This window comes from Columba livia, chromosome 2, assembly GCF_036013475.1.
Source record: "Columba livia isolate bColLiv1 breed racing homer chromosome 2, bColLiv1.pat.W.v2, whole genome shotgun sequence".
NCBI lineage: Eukaryota > Metazoa > Chordata > Aves > Columbiformes > Columbidae > Columba > Columba livia.
The window spans coordinates 60,389,372-60,413,829 of NC_088603.1; the positions used below are offsets into that span (position 1 = coordinate 60,389,372).

A 24,458-nucleotide genomic window follows, 5' to 3' on the forward strand; every position below is an offset into this window, starting at 1 on the left:
TGAAGTTTAAAAATAAAACTTTTATTCGCTTTATTCCCCCCCCCCAAAAAAAAAACCACCACCAACAACACTGGTTTTTTTATTCAGATTCTGTAATTATTCTACCAGAAATTATATTATATGTTCCTCCAAAAAATTAATTCACTCTTCCCTTCCCTCTCACTTCAAAAGGGTGTTTCAGAATCTTAATGCTCACAGGTTGGCTATTTTTTTTCTGGTTTTCCTTACTCTTTCTTTCCCATGGGAATACCCATGCCATTTTACTCATGCTCTCCTAACACTTTCTGCAACAACTTGTGATACTGGTGGCTCCTTTACTGGACCTGGAGGATTCCCCAATGAATAGACACAGAAAAAGTAGAATTTGCAGACATGTCATGCCCACAGCAGAGAAGTTAATGAAATTAATTCAGCAGTGACTGAACTAACATCACATGGAAGTTTGGAAAATCCACCATGTGCCAAGCTGTACAACTTAAGCCCTTTATCCAGGTCAGAGGAAGATGCTGAAGTCAACCATCCTGCTTTCAAATGTATATACCACTGAACCACAGATCAGGTATTTATGCTGGAGCTGCATAAATTTTCTAAGATTACTGCAACAAATAATATTCACTGTCCAAAACATGCATGTTTTTTCTAGCTTGAGCTGCTCATGACAAATTCAATGTTTTCCCTGCTTGCTCTGCCACCTCTGACACCTGCAATTATTTTGGCCATCCCTTTCTTAATTGCCCTTCCCTCCAAATGTTCTTAAGCTCCCCCTTACCTTCAGCTTCTTCCTTTTGTCAGACCCCTGGAGACGTAGTAGGAAAAAAGGAGGAAATCAGCAGTGCTATTGAGGGACAATAACATTTTCTGCTCTTTTCCTTTTTTTTTTTTTTTTTGGCAGAGAACAGAAAATGAAAAGTATGGAAAGAATATAGTAAGAGAATATTTTAGCATATTTGAGCAGGAACTTTACTTTTTAGCTGTTGCTCAGGATTTAGCCACCCCTAATGGAGATGAATGTGACTCCTTGTTCTAACCAGATTTTCAGGATAAGGAGAACAGAGGCTCAGCAGTGTGATGGTAATGTCTTGAGTCTCGGCATGCAGTGAAGGTGGCAACAGTGGTTTCCCAATGGATTCATTTATAGTCACATCTTTCATCCTCAACCAGTTACTGCATTTAGGGCAGCTTTTTGTTCTACTACAAAATGTATTGTGACTTCAGTAGGAGCCTTGAGAGTCCATAATCGTCATTTAAACACATACGATTTGTTCCAAACTTTTCCACATCAAATGAAGATTATCTTAGAAGTTATCCACCATAACATGTTTACAGTCCAAGAGGAACGTTATTGCTCTTTTTCTTAGCCAGACAACTCAGGATACAGATGCTTGCAGCCTTACTTTCTGAGACTCTGCCCAAACAAGATTCATTGAGGGATTTGACCTTTATAGGGAAAATTATCCGATTCTGAATGTAAGTGTGAAAACAACACAGAGGATTTTTTGAAGTGATGGCAAAGCTCCATGCTTGGGGGTGTTAACCAATGGATGCTTGACAAAAATGTAAACAGGGAAAAAGCAGGTCATCTTGAATTCCACATCTGCAGTCAGTTTCTTTGCCTGAATTTGATGACTCAGGAAGTTTTTATGGAAACGTTGGGAGTCCAGTCACCAGGGGAATTTGATTCTAGGAGTGAAAACTCTTGTTGTTTTATCCCAGAAAGGTTACTGCTATTATGTTTTTTATGTACTTCCTCTAAAGCATTTTGTTATTAGAGAGTTGAAGTGTTCTTATCCACTGCAAAAATCATGCAAGCTCACATTTTGTTCTTCTGCTGGTATATATGATTGGATTGGTTTTTAGGTAGCATGAAAGAAAACAGGTGGAAAAACAGTGGACTAGATTCTGTTTTAGCAATCAGTGAGAGATAATTCTGGTGGCTTTCTTGAAATCAGAATTAGTTTCTAAATTAGTCAATCCCAATAAAGAAGAAATCACAAGGGAGGGTTCAATTAAGGTAGGTGTGTTGCTTATTGCTACTAGATTTGTTTGTCTTGGTTTTCTGCTGTTTTCATTCCTGCAGCATTATGTATAATTTTGTTTCCTATGTTATTTTGTATCAGGTTTCATTTCATAATGAGGAGTTAAATAGCTGAATTTCAGGAAATTATTGGTAGGTTTGTTTACAGAGACAAGTACAGAAAGCAGGATAAATATGTCTCTTACATATAGAAGCTGTGTTATGGCAATTCTGCTGCATAAACCAGTGACTGAGGAACAGAAGCTTGATATTCACATATTAAAGTAAACCGGGTCAATGCATGTCTTCATGTGCAAGGATGAGAGCCTGCTACTGTGTGAACACGTTTCTTTGTCTTTGCAAGATTGCTGAGAAACTACCGGTGACTGCTGAGAAATGACTGATCAGTTTGTTATCAACTACATATACCAAATGCCGTATTACCCATGGGTGTCACTGATGCGTTTGTAGAAGTGGCAGATGCTGTGCTACAGCTTGGCTAATGACATTAGCTCTATGGCATGCATCCACAGCATGTCAGCCAAACAGGCAGACAGAAACACATCATTAATTTTACTGGTATTGACTGACTTCTCCACTGGGCTCACAGATTAATCAGCATGTTACTTCACTGTTTGTCACAGTACATAACCGCTGTCTCCAGTCTTCATATACTTGCATACTGGTTATTGGACCATGAGACACATAATAGTATTATTTACCTTCAAAATAAATACGTGTTCTCCCCTCCTACCCCGATTCAGTCATTAACTCTTCAGACACATAGAAACTGAAAGCTACTCATGAAGCACAGACAAGGTGGACTTTCTTTTGATCAATTCAGGTATCAACTGGTTTAATGTTGTATTTCTTCCTCCAGAGCCTCAGTAGCTGAAATGCAGACACGTTTGTTATTCTTCATGCATCATCTCTGACATTAATATGAAACTACTTTAGCAGGTATGATGCCAACAGGAATGAAAAACAATGTTAAGATTAACAGATGACCAAGAATCTGTTGAATTTGAAAGGTAAATAGGCTCACTTAAATTTTTAAAAATTTTTTATTTACTTATTTAGAAGATACATGCCCCACATTCTTCCGTATTTGGTCTGACAGGAAAATCGTCCATCACAAATATTGCCCAAGCCAAGGATGAGAATAACAGTGGAAGACAAGTTACATTTTAGATGTGAACAAATTATAAAGTATTCCAAATTTTTTTAATTTTTTATTGAATCAGCTAACAATCACAATTCTGTGATCCTATCCGACAGTTAGTTTGGTGTATAAGCTACTACGTGTGAGAGTACTTCTAAGTCACCACTGGGGGAATACTTTTTTGGTTTGTTGCTGGTTTTATTTTGGTAGACATTATATTAGTCTATTATGATTATTATTCAGCAATAATTATGCATGTCTAACTGGACAACATTCAGCTTCTAAACAGATTTAAGTAATTCATCTGATTTCCAAAGTTATACAGAAATTTTTTGAATTAAATTAGATTTTTTTGCTGGCTATTGTAATTAAAAACTTATGCAAATATGTGTTTTAATTATAATACAAAATGTTATAATGTCTTGAGAAAGTTTCTAGTTTCAAAAATTCCAGTACTTCCCCTTTAAATAAAGTTTAATTATGTCTTCAATATATTTTATATTTATACTAGAACTTCCAGTAGTGTGACCAAAATATTGCACTGAGACAAGATTTGAAGAGTTTGATTTATTTAACTCACCATAAATCAGATCACATACATGAACATCTTGGACTTTTAAAATGGGTCTGACCCAGTTAGAAAAACAGATGTCTTTCTAATATATTAAATATTCACAAGATCCATATTCTACGCTTTAGACACATGGACATTCTCTTAGTTTCAAAATATCCTAGCTTTTTGAAGTACTGTACATATTACTCTGTATTAATCTTAGAGCCCTTTATAAGAACTTTATAATTCATACCTAGCTAAATAACTTTTTCCATTCATGATTCCTTTGTAATCTACCTGACTAATCCTGTTCTGACTTTCAAACTGTATGCTTAACGTTTAATTTATATGCTTTTAATAGAGTTGATCTGGCTTTCACCAGAATTCTTTGTTCTTTCATTGTCAAAGTATCTTTGCCTCAGTTTTATAGCTGGCACAGCTGGCTCCCAGAAGCACAGCAAGAGGTAGTGAGCTTAGTTGGACTATCTTCTTCACTTCTATGGTTTCTCTAGAAAGTATAATTCTCCTGCAGTATAACACCTCCTAAGGTTTGACCACAACTTCAGTGATAACCAGATGGTTTTGTACTTGGCCTTACTTCTCTGTATTTGTTGCAGCAATTCACTCTCTGATGGTACTTCTCAAGTTTTGAAAAGACTCATTAATTTCACCAGCTGAGAAACAGCCCAGCACAGACAGCTAAGCAAAACTTCTAAGGTACTTTTACTGATAGCCAAGCAATGGGCAGAAGTGGTCAAGTTTTTGTGAGGGGAAAGATTTGTTAGACTGTTAGTTTTTACATTTACAGAAGTGGGCCTGCCGTCACTATTACTTACTGCCAGCTGGCTCCAGAGCTAAGGTGAGGACAAATAATGCTATAGAACAATAGCAGGAGCAACAAAGCTGTGTCCAGGAAGGGGCGTAACAAAAATTATAAAAATCATACAGAAACAACTTATAGATGATACCTATATATTCATAAGTATCTCATAGATCTGACAGCATACCTCAAATATAAAATACAATCAATAATTAGCTTCCGATAGGTTGCTAATCACCATCTGCAAAATATCTACTGATGTGCTGATGAGTTATTCACCAGTTAAATGTGTATACAATTATATTAGTAATCTTTTATTTCTGGCAATGTAAATCACATGATATCTGCATCTACCATTTGAATAGCACACAGTGACGGACATTCATTAAAAGCCCATGAAAGTGAGTATCACATCTGTTCACCCTTTGAAAATTAGCTGTTTGTCTGTAAAGGCTGACATCTCTCTTCCTACGTTACCGCATACATACAAAGCCATGCCAAGCAGTCTCAGAAAATCCTTTCTGTAGCATGAACAGCCCTGCTTTATTATCTGCAATCTCTGACTAATGCTAGACCATCCTGAAAATCCCAGGTAAAAGTGTGTAATGTTTTGGGGGGTTTGGTTTTTGGTTTTGTTTTTTTTTCTGAATCCTTGTTTAGTTACCCAGCTGGAAGGAAGCGCATGCTTATAACAGGAATAGTCCTCTGTCTCCTGCCTGGTTTGCTGTGTTGAATCGTGCCCTAAACGTTCCAATGCAGGTGGATAAAATTTCAGTTTTATTTTTGTCCAAAAGATAATTATACCTAAACCAAAATACCAGCAGTATTTTAAAAGAGAAGTTAAAACAATAGTTGAGGAAGAGAACTCTTCTCAGTCTTTTGATTTCAGGAAAAGTCAGTCAAAAGCCTGAAGGTTCAAGAATCCTCCCAATAAGCAAACACAGCTTAGGAGTATCCTTTGGAAAATACTATTTAAAATGTAAAAATGCTTGCAACCGTCAGAAAGATCTAGAGCAATTATGTACACTACACACCTGTGACATAATTTGCTGTGAACTGCAGATGATTTAACAGCTCAAAAGGTTGATCAGTTTATTTCTTTGACTCATGATCAAAGAGGCTGAAATTCAGCAATCTGAGATTTGTTCTAATTGGCATGACAGCAGCTGCAAGAAAAGTGGGAAAGGCTGGCTGTCACATCACTTTTATATGTTGTTTTTTCACCTAGGATAAACAGATGTGATTTTAAACTTCCTGCCTTGCAGTCCTATTACCAAGGGGTAACGGGAAAATAAAGAAATATTCTATCACTCTCCTGCTTGAGAAGGCAGTATTTTTTGATTTGGAGTACAATATCCTCCTTCACTCTTAGTCAGCTTGGCTTTGTTGCATAAAGCAGATTATCTGCCTTCTATGTTAAAGTAAAATACTAGGGTCCATATCTTTCTACCAACAACCAACAGGTTTTTGTCTGCTTATGTCTTTCCTGTGGCTGATTTGATTTTTTTTTCCCTAGCACGGAATGAACTTTATGCAATACAGCACAGAGAAAACAACATAGATTCATGATGGCTTTATTGTGTTGTATAAATGAAATACATAGGAACTACATGTGCTTACCTTTTGACTTTATTGGCAAATCACTTTTACCTGTGAATCGTTATTAGCAACTAGCATATTTCAAAAGTATAATGGCTCATATACACTCTTGAGATGTGTTCTGTCATATCTTAATAATACTTTCAGATTACTTTTTAAAGTGAAGCAATTTGATGTATATAATCCATATGTTACTAGGATTTTTGATAGCAGATTGTTGGATTTTGTCCAACACGATTAAAAGATGTCATCTTGACATTATCATATGAACAATAATAAAAGAAAAAAGATGGCTACAGAAGAAAAAATTAAACTGAGTGAAACAATAGGTCTAAAATTACTTAATTATTTTTAATTAAATTACTTAATTAAAATTACTTAATTATTTTAAATTTATTGTTTGCATTCAAATTAAATTTTCATCTATATTTGTAGGAGATTTCTTTCTCTGCAAAGTTAATTTTATTTAATCACTCTGGTTCCTTTTTTGTCTCTCTGTCTTAAAAAATAAATGAACAAAAATGCAAAAGTGCAGGGAGTTTCAAGAAAGTTGCTCATTTTTTTGTGTCAAAATGCTGATATGGCAACTGCGTAAAATATATAGTACTTCTAGAGGAATTATGGCTACCTTAGGACAATTTGTACATGGAGTACCTGTCCAAAAATTATATTTTAGCTGTTGGGAATGGTAGCTGAAAAGCTGATCACATCTGCCATACTCAAGCCTAGCAACTATCTACATGGTGTCCTTAGGAATACCTAAAGGATGATTAGTATGTAAATATCCTGGTACAGTATCTTCTCTGCGGCTCTTGCAACACAATGGTAAGTCTTCTGCCAGAAAACCCTCAAAAGAAAGGGTTCATATTGGGAATCCCTTCATGGAGATTTTTGTTAAGCTGTCACTTATACATGTTATTATACACTATATACACTGGTGTCCTTTTACATTCCAGCTGATGACCATGCAGTACAGTAGTGGTGATGCTAGCTAGCTTCAGTCAGCCTTTCATTGCACAATAAAGCACATGTGCATACCTAGGCACCTTTCCACATTTGAAACATGTCACATGTTTATAACACAGCCAGCTACTAATAAAAAATGTACAATATTGGTCAGTCAATAGGACATACCCTGAATTCTCCAGAAAATGCAAGTACATAACTGTACATCTTAAACAGCATAGCAAATCAATATCTGCAATGCTATTCAGAATATAAGCAGTGTCATTTGTCCTGTCCTTCTAAATTTAGGTATCCATGAGAATATGCATTAAACAAATGGTTCCAGATCACTTCCTTCTTCATTCCCTGGTCAGTCAAGTAATGTTGTAAACTGCTCTAGTAAAACATAGTATTCTGAAGACTGGACAGCAAATCCTCAGTGCCATTTGTGGGTTCTAGAGCATTTGAATAAAGTATTCGCAGTGTGATTTGCTCTGTCTTTTGTACCTAGGAACACTAAGGACCAAACCTCTGTGCTTCTTTCTTTTGCTGTTTCAGAAAAGACTAATTTACAAACTTCAGGTCCCATACTGTGGTGGCATGGAGTCCTTCCACATTTCCCATGAACACTTCATTACCCATTCCACATGCCAGATTGGCATAAATACTGACAGTAGAATAAAGAAGCACTCTTATTCTGATCTGTGAAAGCATCTGAACATGTGCTAAGGGTTTACCAAAGTCACCAGGAGTTAAACACATGCTTGAGAGTTAACCAAGAAAATATTTGTCCTTGCTGAACTGGGTGCTTTGGGGTAAAAGTAATAGAATATACCCAACCTTTTGAGTATAACACTTCTTGCTGTGAAGAAATAAGAAGTAGGATATAACCTCAGTGCCTCGCATCCTCGTTTTAGGGCATGTATGTAAGTGTATCTTTAAAGCAAAAGCTACCCTCTTGTGATTTTAATGCATTTACCAGTGGCTGAAGTAACAAAATGAGGAAATAAGAAAAAATATTTAAACTATATTTTTAATATCAATTGATAAAAATGCTGATTTCCTTCTTATTTTTTCCCATATTTTTCCAGAATTTATTTTAAGGTGAAAGAAATACAAATATTGCCTCTTTTATGATTTCCTCATTAATATGCTTTTTATAGTCTACATTTCTACATAGAAAACAGTTCCCAAAATGTTATGTATGTGTCTAAATACTGCCTGTTCGATAGATTTGTTGTATCTCAGGTTAGAAAATGTGAAGTAATCTTCATCTGCTAATATACAATGTTTATCAAAATGTGTTACTTCTTGATTAGAGTATTACTTTGTTCTGACCACTAGATGGTGTAAATGTCTGCCAGGGAATGTGGTGACACAGTTAGAAATACAATTTTTCTGACCAACAGATATTTCCTGGACTGATTCTCTCAGACATTAAGCCTGCCAAAAGAATGAAGTTCAAGACTGTTTGCTACCTGCTTGTTCAGCTCATGCACTGTCGTAAGATGTTCAAAGCAGAGATCCCTTTCTCCAATGTCATGACGTGTGAGGATGATGATAAGGTAATCCATGCATCTTTGGTATTGGTTCCAGGGCTGCATCAAGCACATGTACTCTGAGAACCTATGGGGTGATCTGACCAACTGATAGAGGAGTTTCTGGTGTTCCTGCTGGAGCTACCACTGTCTCATGCCTACAGCCTTCTCAAAATAAAGACAAAAATTAATTATAACAGGCCTCAGATTTGGATTTCCTCTTGAACAAGCCAGCACAGTTGACCTATGTGGCTCCCATTAAGGGCTTGCTTGACAGGAATTAGAGTTTCTGAGGCTTTTTCTACAATTACCAAGAGCTGTTCTTTTGCATCACGAGTCTATCACAGTCTGTAGCTGATGGCAGCAATTGCAAAATAACAGAATAATTTTGCATCTTTAGATGGTTCTCTAAAAATGACAGGCAACCGATTAGCCAAATGACCTCTTAGTCCCTAAGATAAATGGTAAATTCAAAAGTCCCTAATAAAAATATGAATACCACTTTCTTGAATGACTAGTAACGCCGTAACTCAAAATTGCTTTACATACCAGCAACCTGGCTTACTTCCTTTTCTATGGGTGGATCTATCCAGAAATTTATGAAGAAACTTTTGAAAGGTTGCTCATTCCAGTGTTTTTGCCAGCAGGTGGCAATATTATATCGATCACTCCACCAGTTTTCCAAGGCAGGGCATGTGTGCCTTGGAATTCATCTTGACTGATTGCTTGATTGCTCGATTTTTTTTTTTTTTTAAGAATGTCCTTTTATTGAAGAATCAGCCTCAATCTTACTTTCAGAAAGCTTTTTAACTTTCATATTTTTTATTTTAAATGCATTTGTGTTTCTTCTGTGGGAGAAGGGTAGGAAAGTTCATTAGTTCCAGAAAACACAGTGTCAGTGAAGACTTTCAGGAATTCCAGATTTAATTTTGAAACTGACCATGTGCAAGGCCTTCCAATTGTGAATTAATACTGTTATTTTTGTATTTTTAAAAAATAACCCACACATTTTTGAAGCACATGCAATACTTTACAATGTATCTTGTATATGTATATGTATAGATATGATAGTATACACAGAAAATCCTGACATGGGTTTGTAGGGATCTGATGAAAATTTTCTCATGTCAGAACATTCACAGTGAAGTTCCACAAAGCTATCTTTAACTGAACCAGTTGTTCTGAGCTTTTGGACCTAATACGTAAAATTTATTTTGCAGCATGATATATGATTTTAATATAAATACACTGTCTCGCAATGCAGGGTTTCTTCAGTGATATCAGTCCTCAAAGACTGAAATTCAGGAAGGCAGCGGAGGTTTTCTCATTTATACTAAGGAGGTTTTAGAAGATAAAGATAAGATCTCTGTCTTTTGTAGTTGTTCTGATTAATGAATTCCTCATCCTATCTGTTAGCTTGAGATAATATGAACAACAAAAAAAATTTCCATGTTAATAAATCTGTGCTTCTTTCTTCATCTGTGCTACAGAGGAGAGCATTAAGGACAGCCTCTGAAAAACTCAGGAATCGTTCCTCTTTTTCTACCAATGTTGTATACAACACTCCAGGAACTCGAGTAAACAGATACATCAGTCGTTTGATAGAGGCCCGGCAAACTGAGTCTGAGATGGCTGACTTGAACTTCATTACACTGAAGTATAAGCAAGCTGAGCGCGAAAATAAAGTAAGGGGTTTTTAAATTATTTTTACTGATTTCTCTGACCATGAGCCAACTAGCATTGTTTTTTTTTGTTTGGTTTTAGATAGTATTTAAATTCTATGCACTATCTTTAAACACTGTCTCTCAGTTAAGAGGGAGACATTATTTCCACCTTCTATGGAAGCTCTTGGACACCACAAAAAGAAAGATCAGTATCTTTCTACTCATAAAGATCCTTCCCCATAAAGTTACACATCCTTTTTTTTTGGCTTTCCTCTTGCTTCTCCAAACTGCCTGACCTGTGTCACCTGTTTAATGCTGTCACATGGCAATTTGGCTTCCCACTGATTAATCTGCTCTGGAGAAGTGTTAAGGACAGGAGGATGCTTCCATCTGCATAAGTAGCCTGATAAGTATTGATCCCATCAATCCTAGAAAATACAAAAAAAAATCTTAACTCTCTGGACTAAGTTGTGAACTTATGCCGGTGTGACTGTGCTGAAAGCAGTGAACTTACTCCAGACTTACAAGCATGCATATAAGTTAACAAAGTAGAGCTGTTTGTTCCTATCGTGTATGGAGTTTTGTTGTAAATTAGAAAAATAAAAAAAGCTTTTGGTTTATGTGTTTGAAAAAGCAAATGTGATATGATTTTGGATTAACTTGGCAGTAGCGTTTACTTTTGCACTTAATTTTAATCTTTTGCCTTAAGATTTCACATCACTACTGTTTTGTGGCTCTGTGTCACACTGAACTCATTTTTTTTAAGGTTTTGAGCATTAACTATGATTTCCAGTTTCCACAGTGATTTGTTATTTAAACTGTTTTCTTTCAAAATAAGAAAGTCTTTTGGTGTAAATGAGATTGAAAGTTTGATCTTTCTGAGAAAACACTCATGTTTCCAACACTAAAAAGCATTGTGTTGTAAGGACTGTGTGTCTTAGTGGAATCAGGGACAGTAACTGCTCAAAACTGAGCCTGTGTCTCAGTAGTAGCTGCCTCCAGCCCACCCATTAGTGTCCTGTCCTGAGCAAATGAAATGACAGAACTCCTTCAAGGCAGCACCAAGGGAGTTCTGGCCTCTTTTTGTGAAGAATAAGTGGAGAGCAGGGAGTGCCACCTCCCTCTGGTTCAAAACAGCTGAATCCTCTTTGCTCCAAAAGATAAACTTATGTCTGAGCCTAATCCAGATTTGACTACTGACAGGGTGAAATCTAAGCAGCTAGGCCAACAGGAGCAGCTGAACGGAAGGCTGTCAAGGAAAATGTTGTGCAGACTTGCCTCATCTTTTTTTCATGTAAACTAAGCAATAATTACTAGTATGTTTGTAAAATGGATGGGGGCTTGTTTTATTTTAGGCTATAGTTCTTTCTTAATGAGAATGGACAAGCATGGGTGCTGGGTGTGTATAAAATGCTCAGTGTCTTCCTTTCTTCCTTTCTTTAACAGTACCACCAGCTTCAGGACGAGTACTTCACCAGTGCTGTAGTTCTCTCACTAATTCTAGCTGCCTTATTTGGCCTTGTCTACCTTCTAATAATACCACAGTAAGTTTCTGTCTTTGGCCATTATAATTCGAGGTGGAACATCTTCAAGCATCCCTCACAGTTAAAGATGTTAATGTCTTTGGAATGGGAATTAGCTCCCAGGTCGGTATCTTTTCACACAGGAGGATCTCTGTTGGTATACTCTCAGTCTTAACTGTTATCTCTTCCATTTGTCCAAACGAGCCACATTTTGCTATATTATTAAATATATATATAAACAAATAATATCTGGTTTGGGTGGGGTTTGTTTGTTTGTTTGGTTTGTTTGTTTGTTTGTTTTGTTTGTTTGTTTGTTTGTCGTTTTTTGCTGGTTTGGGGTTTTTTTTTTGGCAGAAGGGTGCACTTTGAAAACAAAACCACGGAAATCTGCTAAACTTATTTAAAGCATTTTGCACTGCAAAGGTGTTACTGCAGCATTTCTAAATGTAGTTGTGCTGGCTTTGGATAAGGTACTTCAGGTATTGATAGCAATGTAGATAAAACTATACAGAACTTAATGGGAACTAAGTACTGAAATATCCATCCAGCTCTTCAACCCAAATTTACGGGCTGCATTGAGGTTTTTGGTATCAGTGCTCTCACTACACAAACTGCTTAGTACATAGTTTCGTCATTTCCACAAGAGTTGCAGTCAGACCTTGGCTGCACTAAAGCAGACATAACCAAATACTTGTGATTTGTTTGATGGGTGTCTGGTGCCTATTGTTGAGTGATATATTTTAGTGATTACTTCAGATTTTGTGAATTCTGTGTGGATGCTTACTAAATAATAAAATAATTAGACTTCCCTTTCAAATCTGGGGGTTATAATAAGTAGATGTAATCGTGTTCAAGCTATAAAAATACTAGCAAAAAGTTTTTCCAGATGAGAATATCAAAACATTCAAAATAAGCTTCTCTTATTTTTACTAATTGTTAGGACTTCAGTGGGAATAGAACTGGCCACAGGATAATGTTTTTGAAAATCCTATTTTAAATTCTGGTCTTTTCTATTCACAAATCCCTAGCCAGAATAATACTTACTCCTATAGTCTATTATTTCTAACTGGAAGTTTGAGAAACAACTTTTAAACTTTAATAATAATTATCATCATTTAAATTTGTTATATATCACCTTTCATCTGAAGAATTCAAAGACATTTACAAAACTTGTCTAATTTCCAGACTAATGGCCTCTGATGACTAGCTAAAGCATAATTAAGAACTCTTTCACCTACTTCTGAAGTAAAGCTCAGTACATAGCAATTTAGAACACGAAGAGAAAGAGAGTATTAGTGTAGTTTTAACTAGAATGAATTTCCAAGAGTCATATAGTATGGTAGTTTGTAACCTTTCCAAAAAATACTGTCACTTAAAGACCACCTGGACAGAGATTTAGTTTAGGCTCTGATCTGACAGACACAAAAGCTCCAGCAGAACACGACCACTGAAGGCCATGAAGATGAATAGGTTCATCATTGGATTAGTTAGAAAAGCCACCCACTGAATGATCTTAAGTTTTGTCTTCCAGTGTCTGGTGGTGGTGGCTTCATGCAACCAAATTACTAGGCTTCTCAGGCTCTTCCCTCACTGTGACACAGATGCAACAAGGAGCTAGACTTAAATTTTGGAAGTATTGGAAAGTTTTCGCTCTCTACAGAACTTGGAGCTTTAAGTTGCTCTTTAGATTGCTGAAGTAGTTTTAAGTATAACAAAAGAACGCAAAAGCCAAGAGAACAAGTGTAATGTGTTACTATAATGGGGGAAGTAATGAGAATAGTGTTTGACATGTATCACAGTATTCCAACGAGGATCAAAATCTGGAGACAATAAAATGTTGTAGAAAAGTGAATTGCTGGATAAATACAAAGAAAGCAATTGGCTTGACTTTCTCACAATTCCTTTGATGATCCGAGCAAAACAGCTTCTCAGTTAAAAACATATTTTACATCCCCAGTTGGAAGTGGTGAAAGTAAGGCTATGACCCTGTCAACCTAAGCTGCCCAATTATGGAGGCACACATGCAGTGTAGCTACTAATAGTCCTGATGATGTCTTATGCTGAGTTTATTTTTAAAAAACAATGTAGCCCCTTGTTAACCCAAATCTCTGTCAGTGTCCCACTCAGCACTAGTGTTGGTTGTTGGCTGGCTGTTGCTGCCTTAAAAGACACTGTTGCAATCATGTCCTCTACATTTTTTCTAACACACTATCATCCTGAATAAAAGCCAGTTCTCTAAAAACACACCCTGCTATCTATTAATACTTGTATTCAGAATCCGCACTGACAGCATCTACAGTCACACCCCATTCTGGATACACATACTACACCACAGAATTTTCCCTGTTAGTGTATTGGTTGGTATTGTTACATGAATTTGAGATCAAAGCCAAATACTGAGAAATTCTATAGCAGAGGAATTGCACTCTTCTGCTTTTAGAAACTCTGTATAAGCAATCTTTCTCCAGTGATGGTCAGGGACACGGATAAATAAATGTCTGCAGATGGTTCACATCTTCTGGACTGTCTGGGTTGTTCTTATGAGACTAGAAAAGAAGATGTGAAGATCATGTTATGCTGCTATCATATGGCACTTGTTCCATGACTAGCTTGGGGCCAGGCTGACCCTGAGCATAAATCAGAGCAGCAGCACTGGTGAACTAATTTTTGCCAGCTTGCTCACATCCATAAGGTACTGTTCTAATAAAACAGGCTTTCTGGGGAAGTGCTTGGTCTGCACTTCTCATGAAGAACAAGCCTATTTTGACAGATCAGGAGAGGGAAGATTAAGAATTTTAAAAATTATTGAAGCTTCTTCGACCTCTGATTTCTGAATTTGGAGAAGGAGATTATAAGGGAAGAGCATCTGGTAACTGTTATACAGCTGCCAAGGCCAAGTAATTAGGTTACAGACTCTACTTACAAGAGTCATCATGCTGAATATTCTGCATTAGCCTACAATTAGAAAGTGTCTCCCCTGACACACCATTCAGTTTGAATTTTTGAGGCACTTTGCTCTCCTTGCTGAGGTCAGAGTGGGCACCATATACAAGAGCATTTACCAATTTCTCATTCTTGAGAGCAATGTAATTCACTATGAAATTTCCTCTGCAACAGTTAGTGCTACAGCAAAGGTGAGGGGGAGATCCTTCACCATACATCCAAAATACCACTTCAGAAGGACCTCTGTGCTGTTTGTTCTCATCTGCTATTGAGTTGCATTGCTTTATTTCTACTGTGTTTTGATTGTAGGAGTACCGTAGTTCTCGTTCTTCTGGTTTTCTGCATATGCTTCCTAGTGGCTTGTATTATGTACCTACACGTCACACAAGTACAAGTAAGTGATTTAAAATTTTATTGCTATTCTTGCTTTTGGTGGCTATGTTTTGTTTGTCCTTTGGAGTATTAAGTCATTGGCACGTTCTTCACAGATTCATAGAATCTGAAATCTATGTGGTTTTTCAAGTCCATTGATAAGTAATATATTAGGCACTTCAAAACCAAAGATGGTTCACCTGAAAGTAGACTTTTTACATGAGTATTCATTACAGCAGTGTAGCATTCAGTGCTATTAATGATATGCTTTTTGTCTTTTTTTTGCTGTGTCTTCCCTGAACACCTACCACTAGCTACTGAATCATTCCACTGTTCAGATAAACAGCTGCTTTAATCTGACTTTTTCTCCTTTCTGACTAGAGAGCACACAGGTTCTCCCATTCCAACTGTATCTGGGTGTAAAGTCCTGCAAACTTCCCCTCTGTTTTCAAAACATTTCCTGCCAAAGCAGCAGCAATTTTGATGGTGAAGCACAGTGTTTTGCACATGAAACCCTTGGTCTTTTTGAAACCTTTAGTAATGATTAATTATCCTACATTATATTTTCACAACAGTAATGATGTAGAAGGACATTTGGTTGTTGTAGGAGAGAACTAGTTCTGCCAGAACAGAATAAAGCACCTACAGGCTAATTTTTTGATGAAGGAAATCTGTAGTGGCTTAATGTAAATTTTGTATTTTCAAAAAAATAGCAGAAGAAAACACCTACACATTTAATCAGCTTTGCTGATTAACACACACAAATTTTTAGTTAAGAAAAATGCCCCTTGACAGGAGGAAAGTAATTGCTTTTGTGGAAACATAAATAGTATATTAGCAGAGTATCTGGTACAGAGCATATTTTTATTTATAAACTTACACAATTATTTGGGAGTAGTTTTGATGATCTCTTTTCTTTCATAAAAGCACAGTAGTTTATCATCTGTTCTGTCTATGGACAGTAGAAACATAGATGAATTTTGTAGGAAATTGCTCCTCTTTATAACATTTTCATGGAGCTAGTGCAAACTTAAGGTTTGTTTCAGCTGTTTTGGGAGTCAACAGAATTTTAATTTATTAATTATTTATTAATTATTATTTATTAATGAGAGCAGCCTCGCAATTACAGGCCCTGGTTGTCATGGGGGATTTTAACTACCCTGACGTTTGCTGGAAGGACTACTCAGCCAGCCATCTACAATCCAGGAGGTTCCTCCAGTGCATTGATGGTGGATGAGCCAACTTGAAGAGGAGCACTGCTGGATCTCATCCTCACTAACAAGAAGGGTCTAGTTGAAGCCATAAAGGTTAAGGGCTGCCTTGGCTGCAGCGACCATGAGATGGTGGAGTTCAGGATCTCATGTGGCAGGAACAGAATACAGAGCAAAATTGCAACCCTGGACTTCAGTAGGGCCAATGTTGGCATTTTCAAGCAATTGCTAGGGGAAATCCCATGGGACAGGGTTCCTGAAGTTAAAGGTTCCCAAGATACTTGGTTAGCATTCAGGGACTGCTTCTTCCAAGCTCAAGATCAGAGCATCCCAACACATAGGAAGTCAAGAAAGGGAGCCAGGAGACCTGCTTGTTTGAAGAGGGAACTGCTGGGCAAACTCAAGTGGAAAAGGAGAGTCTAGAGATCATGGAAGGAGAGGCTGGCCACTTGGGAAGAATATAAGGCTGTTGTCAGAAGATGTAGGGGGGCAACTAGGAAAGCTAAGGCCTTCTTAGAATTAAAACTTGCAAGAGGGGTCAAGGACAACAGAAAGAGCTTTTCCAAATACATTGCAGATAAAACTAACACCAGAGGCAGTGTAGGCCCACTAATCAATGAGGTGGGTGCCCTGGTGACAGAAGATACAGAGAAGGCAGAGTTACTGGATGCCTTCTTTGTCTCTGTCTACTCTGCCAGAAGCTGTCCTGAGGATCCCTGTACCCCTGAGGCCCCAGAGAAAGTCAGGACAACGGAGGAGTTTGCCTCAGTTGTTGAGGACTGGGTTAAGGACCAATTAAGCAATGTGGACATCCATAAATCCATAGGTCCAGATAGGATGCACCTGCAGGTGCTGAGGGAGCTGGCTGAAACCATGGCTAGGCCACTCTCCATCATCTTTGCTAAGTTGTGCAAAACAGGAGAGGTGCCTGAGGACTGGAGGAAAGTATATGTCACTCCAGTCTTCAAGAAGGGCAAGAAGGAGAACAAGGGTAACTATAGACCAGTCAGCCACACCTCCATCCCTGGAAAGGTGATAGAACAACTTATCATTGGCGCCATCTCAAGGCATATAAAGGGTAAGGTCGTCATTAGGGATAGTCAACATGGCTTCAGCAAGGGGAAGTCATACATAACCAACCTCATAGTCTTTTATGAGGATATAACCAGGTGGATAGATGATGGAAAAGCAGTGGATGTGTTCTATCTTGATTTCAGTAAAGGATTTGACACAGTCTCCCACAGCATTCTCACAGCTGAACTGAGGAAGTGTGGTCTGGACGATTGGGTAGTGATGTATACTGTGAACTGGCTGAAGGAAAGAAACCAGAGTGTCGTGGTCAATGGGGGAGAGTCTAGTTGGAGGCCTGTATCTAGTGGAGTGCCTCAAGGATTGGTACTGGGACCAGCACTATTCAGTATATTCATCGGTGACTTGGATGAGGGAATAGAGTGCACTGTCAGCAACTTTGCTGATGACACAAAACTGGGAGGAGTGGCTCACACACCAGAAGGCTGTGCTGCCATCCAGCAAGACCTAATAGGCTGGAGAGTTGGGCAGGGAAAAATTTAATTAAATATAACAACGGCAAGTGTAGAGTCTTATATCTGGGCAAGAACAACTCCAGGTACAAGTTGGGGAACGACCTGTTAGAGAGCAGCGTAGGGGAAAGGGACCTGGGGATCCTGGCGGACAGCAGGATGACCATGAGCCAGCACTGTGCCCTTGTGGCCAGGAAGGCCAATGGCATCCTGGGGTGTATTAGAAGGGGGGTGGTTAGTAGGTTGAGAGAGGTTCTCCTCCCCTTCTACACTGCCCTGGTGAGACCAGGGAATATTGTGTCCAGTTCTGGACCCCTCAGTTCAAGAAGGACAGGGAACTGCTTGAGAGAGTCCAGTGCAGAGCCACAAAGACGCTGAAGGGAGTGGAGCATCTCCCTTATGAGGAAAGGCTGAGGGAGCTGGCTCTCTTTAGCTTGGAGAAGAGCAGACTGAGGGGTGACCATATTAATGGTTATAAATATGTAAAGAATGAGTGTCACGAGGATGGAGCCAGGCTCTTCTTGGTGACAACCAGTGATAGGACAAGGGGTAATGGATACAAACTCGAACACAGAAGGTTCCACTTAAATATGAGAAGAAACTTCTTCATAATGATGTGGAATCTCCTTCTCTGGAGACATTCAAAACCCACCTGGTCACATTCCTGTGTAACCTCAACTGGGTGTTCCTGTTCCGGCAGGGGGATTGGACTAGACAATCTTTCGAGGTCCCTTCCAATCCCTAACAGTCTCTGAGTCTTTGATTCTCTGTGATTCCAGGTTCCTGTAGAGATTCAGTACCTCACAGGATCAAATCCAGCATTAGGAAAATAAAGAAGTATAAAAACTCAGAATACAACAGTTTGAAATTTTGTGGTGAAAATTTGCCTCATATAATAAGTCAAATAAAATTAATATCCTACGTATAATAAATATGAAATTGTAAAATGGTCATTCCATGATTTTAATCCGTCTTCTGGCATTCATTTGCTGTTTCACACTGGACAAGAGATTCAACTTCTCCATGCTTTAGCATGCACTACTTCTCTCTCAAAACCATTAATATACTGCTTTACTGTACCAATTATCTAGTGTTTCAGGGATCTGACAGTACTTATTTAGTTAATAAAAATTCCACAAATAAAAGAAAACAAAGAAAATTAAGCCTCAGATGCTATGCTATCATAAAAGCTGAGATAGAATCTTAGAATGATAAAAAGTGAGAAGTATAATTCTTTTAAATGTCAGTCAGAGTTTTAATTCAGACCTATCATACCTTATCTTTTAAAGGTTTGTTTTCCTTTTTAAACCAATAGCCTAGCATGTCAACATTTAAAACATACACGTACTACAGACAAAAAAAAATGTCTACACAATGTGCCAGGACACATTGTCTTTGAATTTGCATTTTGCTTTGTCACTGTTAACAATACAGCATTAACTTTGAACTATGGGGATTCTCTCCTCAACAAGCGTTAGATAATTTATTTGGTTGCAGAAAGAATTAATAGAATATATATTTCCTTCAAACAAAATTATTGTTTTGTATTTTATTTATATACTAAAAAACACACATGTTCCACCTCATGTGTGCATAGATTTTGATCTAGTTGAGTGGACAGCTCGATGGGTAAAAAAATGTCTGCATGATCACATTCAGAGCATAGCAGTTTATGGTCATACTATACATGAAAGCCAGTAATAAGTGGTGTTTGTCCTGGGACCAAAGGAGTTTGTCCTGGGACCTGTCATGTTAAACATTTTTCTCAATGACCTGGAGAAAGATGTGGAGTATACTCATGTAAGGTTTTCCAATAATTCCAGTTTTGGGGTAACTGAAGGGAACTCACATACGTTGGCAGAATGAGTCATCAGGACTTTTATAAAATACAGTATGGATAAATGCAAAGTCCAAGCCCTGAGAAGGAAGAACCTCTGCAATGACCAGACTGGGGACCGATCAGATCTGAAAAAATGTCTCTGAGGGTCAAGGCAGACAGTACTTTTGGGTGCCTCGAGGTCCCTTCCAGCCTGAAATGTATGATAACAATGAATAAACGCAGAAATAATCTATATCTTTTTTCACAGTGTAATTTTGAACACTGCTATATCCCCTCCCTTGAGACACAGCTTTTCAATGTGAGATTCTTACAATTCAAGGTTTTTGTTCTACAATATGCTCACTGTTTTATTAAAGGTGATAGACCTCTGGTATCCCAATATATTTGACTAATGCTGACTAACAGCTGAATTGGCTTCTGGTGTAGCCAATTAACTCAAGCCCATAACATGCTTATCTAAATCTTCTATTGGTGTTAACGCTGGTTGTTCCCCACCTCCATTTACATAGACTTAATCCACACTGAAGCCAAAATGTGTTTGCAGATCACACATGGATTTTTATCTTTTCTGTAATTGCTGTATTTTCATGTTTCACAGTCCAGATGAAGTTGATTCACCTATAGCTATCTCAGACTTTTAATTCATGGTCACACATACAGCAGAAAAGTCTCCGCCTCTGTGAATGCAAGGGGAGGATTTTCAATACATTATTTCTGTTGTGTCAAGGCCAGAGAAGGCCCTCTGTATGGGTACTTCGCTGCCTGCTGGAAGCTATGCTTTTGATGTAGATAATACCCTTGAAGTAAACAGCTTTTCTTCAGGACTGGTGACTTTCATCCAAAAATTAGATGTTTGCTTGTTCCATTTGATATTTAGTCAAATCCAGCCTTGATAAGTCTGAGACTCCTCCTTTTAAGGGACACAGGATTGTTCCTCCTTTAAATCTGTTTGTTTCCTGAAGTTCATTCTTGTCTCTTGAAGTCACTGGAAGAAATTCTGTGGTCTGAAGGACATGTCGTGGATCCAGTTGATAATAGAGGCCCCAAACATTCTTAATGCAAGGGAAAAAGGTGGAAAGCAGGAATTTCAAACATGGGAAACTGACTGTTAGCAATATCAACTTGAGATAAAGATATTAAATCCATGTTGTTGTTTCATCTTACAATATATAAAGGGATGAAAATAAGTTGATGTTCAGGTAAACTGAAAAGAAGAAATAAAACTGTTGAAATACTTATAACCATATCATGCAATGAAACTCTGGAACTCTTTCCCAAAGGAAGATCAGGAATTTATTTAGATACAAAGAGCGTGGACTTTTTATATATATATATATATATATATATATATATTTCCTATCATAATCACAGCAAAACCCGTAGAAATTTTATTAGCCATAAGCAGGAACATCAGGAAATGTCTACATCCTGCCATGCCTCTCTGCAGTCCTGTTCCCACCTCTGAAGGGTTTCACACTGACCCCTGAGGGAAAGAGAAAGTTGAAGAAGATGTAAGTTTGTTTTGATGGAATTTGGAAGTTGCTTTTATGATAAAATTTACACTCTTTTAGTTCACAGATCACATCCTGTTCTCATCTACACCCTGTTAACTAAGTTGTTAAGAGAACTGTATAAATCATCAGAGTGCTTGCTTTTGCATGTAAGATCAAGACTTTCATCCAAAAATTAGATGTTTGCTTGTTCCATTTGATATTTAGTCAAATCCAGCCTTGATAAGTCTGAGACTCCTCCTTTTAAGGGACACAGGATTGTTCCTCCTTTAAATCTGTTTGTTTCCTGAAGTTCATTCTTGTCTCTTGAAGTCACTGGAAGAAATTCTGTGGTCTGAAGGACATGTCGTGGATCCAGTTGATAATAGAGGCCCCAAACATTCTTAATGCAAGGGAAAAAGGTGGAAAGCAGGTTTCCCTGAAAATAGAGATCAGTATGACTAGAACAACCATAAGTGCCACAACCTGACAAACTTATCCTTTCTCTCTTACCTTCTGTCACTGGCTTCATAAATGCTTACAGCAGCAAGCACTTCACAGTGATGGAATCAGGGTAAAAATGGAGATGAGCAAGAGATTCACAAGACTCCATTGCAACAGACCATTTTGTTTTCTGCTGTTCTTTCTGCTCTGACAAATTCAATATTTTAAATGAGTCCTGATAATTAAAACTACCCTGGCATTTAACAGGAGTATCATAGCAGAAGACACAAATACCACTCCAAAATTCTGTGCTATGACAATATGTTCTCTTGGTTCATAATTTTATCTGATCGTTTATGAGGCAAAATATGCTTTGAGTATTTGCCCATGAGAAAAAAAATCAAATGCCATCCTAGTTTATTATTTGCTTTATAAGCAGACATCCCACTAACCTGTCAAAGAGTTTCAATTCTGGCGAGAAATAGTGTATAGTAATAATAATTTTACATTTGTTTCCTCCAAAAATGCAGTTACCATTAAAACACATATACAAAATAATAACTGCATGCTTGTTTCATAATTTGCACTCCAGGCAAAATTTCCATATCCCTTATTCACTTATTTTTATAGACTACTAAAAAATAACAGCTATTCTTTAAAATATATTTATTTATTTATTTATCTATAAATCTTTTTATTTTCTTCCTTAGTGTTTTCCAGGGTGCCTGACAATACAAATTCGTACCATTTTGTGTATTTTTATTGTGATCTTAATATACTCTGTGGCTCAAGGATGTGTGGTGAGTATTTAAATCAAGTATTGCTTAATTTAGCATTCTTTTTAATGAACAACCTGGTATGGATCTGTTAAACACATACCATATTCTCATCTGGTTAATTCCTACTGGTTTTATTATTCATACTTGCAGATCATATTTCTTCAAAAATAAAACCCTTTGCTAATAAATTGAACTTTCACTGCCCTGAGTCAGGGTGTTGAATTAATAATGCCAAAGCTATTAGCAAATTACACAGATAATGCCTAGTCAAGACCTACAGAAATTTTTATATCAAACCTTAGTATCACATAGTCTGCTGATGTCGTGTACTTCATGGGAAAACAATTTTTAAATGTTTAACTTACTTACTAGTTCAATGGCTAAAATTTTGTGACAGACAAGGCATGATGTCAAACAACATTATGATGTGGCAACTTATAGAACATATTTCTGTCTAGTAACAGGGATATTTTTAGTCTAGGCAGATCAGAAAAGATAACAACATTTTAAAATATAGACAGTATTGCGTAACGAGGTGAGGTGCTTACACTGTGCTACTTACATGATCCTTTCACATCTAATATCTAGGAAGCTTCTCTTGTATGATGTGAACTTTCTCAATACTTCTTGGACTTCAATGTCAAATGGGATTTAAACTTCCCTTAAGTATTTGGCATTAAGTTGTTTTGTCAAATTCCTAGCACTTATTTCCAGTATTTTGGCTGCTAATGCTAATTAATTAAACCTGTTAGGTTACCCAAAGGAAAGAATCCACAGAAAAGTAGTATGATAAACACAATCGGAAATGCTGAGAAGGCAGATGTCTCAAATCATGCCTCCCTGTGGGATTTAGGTAATATGTTCTGACCAATAGGAAGACAGTGATTTCCTGAGTAATTCACAGTGCTGAAATGCCAAGCCCATTGTTTTTTATTTTGTGTATTCACTTCATCCCTGGACCTGTCCTGAGAACATCTGCCAGGCTGATTCCCATGAACTGAATGGGCAGAAGATCCCTTGTCCACTAATTCCAGTGTCCTGAGAGGTACCAAGAATTAGCGTTGTTCAGACATTTCTGGGAATTCCTGAACATCAGCTGTGTGAGTAACACACAGCCTCAATAGCACACAGACATATACATGTTTCTTAATGTGCATATAAACCCAAACCACATAGGTATGTGCAGTGCCTCCAGGCTAGCTAGCATCTCAGCAAGCTCTGTTTCTGACTTTGGGATTGAGATTAGTATTGTGACAGCTAGAACCTTTCTGGATCAGCCCCCATTGATCTGACACTTACTTTGGCCATATGAAACAAGCACCATTATTGCCACTTAAAGACAGTGAAAATGGGAAACAGACATCATAAGGCCTAAGGCAATGCTGAACATCAGTAGAAGGCAGCAGATTAGAATTCATAATTTCTGGCCTCCAACAAGGCAGTGATCATTCAGTTGCAACTTAGAATAGATCACAAGTATAACTTTATCCTTTACTGAAGCAAGAATAGCCTGTAACAATTGAAATGCTTAGGAGAAATGTTTAGGGTAGAAATTATTGGTTCCTGCCAAGCAATACCTCTAGAATTCTCAGCTGTCGGAAGAGCTAGATGTTGAGGTTTCACTTTTAGCTGTAGGGTAGACAGTGTTTTCCTGGATGGATTGCACATCATTTATGAAGCCCTCATGCATGCCTGTGTTTTCTGATGAGTTTAGTTTGAACAGCATTTTTAGGATATTGAACGAAATCACATTAAACATTTTTCACTTCACTCTTTCTCATCTTATTTCATTATGTTAGCCTTTATGAGTTTAACTCACATTTTATCTGTTATGTCTCATCTTTTTAAATTACTACAACCCCCTTTAATATATACTGCTTAATCGCCTTTCAGGTTGTCAGTTATTTTACAGCATGCTATAAAATTTCATTATCAATGGTTAGGATGAAATAAAAAGGTTTAATAACACAGTTCAAAAGAGAAGCTTAAGTACAGTGCAGGGCTTATGTGGTGGTTCCTG

At 37.4% G+C, this 24,458-nt stretch overlaps 1 protein-coding gene across 4 annotated transcripts in view; it reads left to right on the plus strand.

Moving 5' to 3' along the window:
- The window catches only part of ADCY1 (adenylate cyclase 1), a 144,229-nt gene that overhangs the window by 97,253 nt on the left and 22,518 nt on the right, over window positions 1-24,458 (plus strand). For all 4 annotated transcript variants that reach the window (XR_010470219.1, XR_010470220.1, XM_005510172.4 and 1 more), the window contains 5 exons: window positions 8,503-8,658; window positions 10,122-10,316; window positions 11,742-11,839; window positions 15,071-15,155; window positions 22,370-22,459. Coding sequence is in view for 2 of the 4 variants with exons in the window: in XM_005510172.4 (XP_005510229.2) it covers window positions 8,503-8,658; window positions 10,122-10,316; window positions 11,742-11,839; window positions 15,071-15,155; window positions 22,370-22,459 (624 nt within the window). In the remaining 2 variants the exon portion in view is untranslated. The remainder of the gene's footprint in view (window positions 1-8,502; window positions 8,659-10,121; window positions 10,317-11,741; window positions 11,840-15,070; window positions 15,156-22,369; window positions 22,460-24,458) is intronic.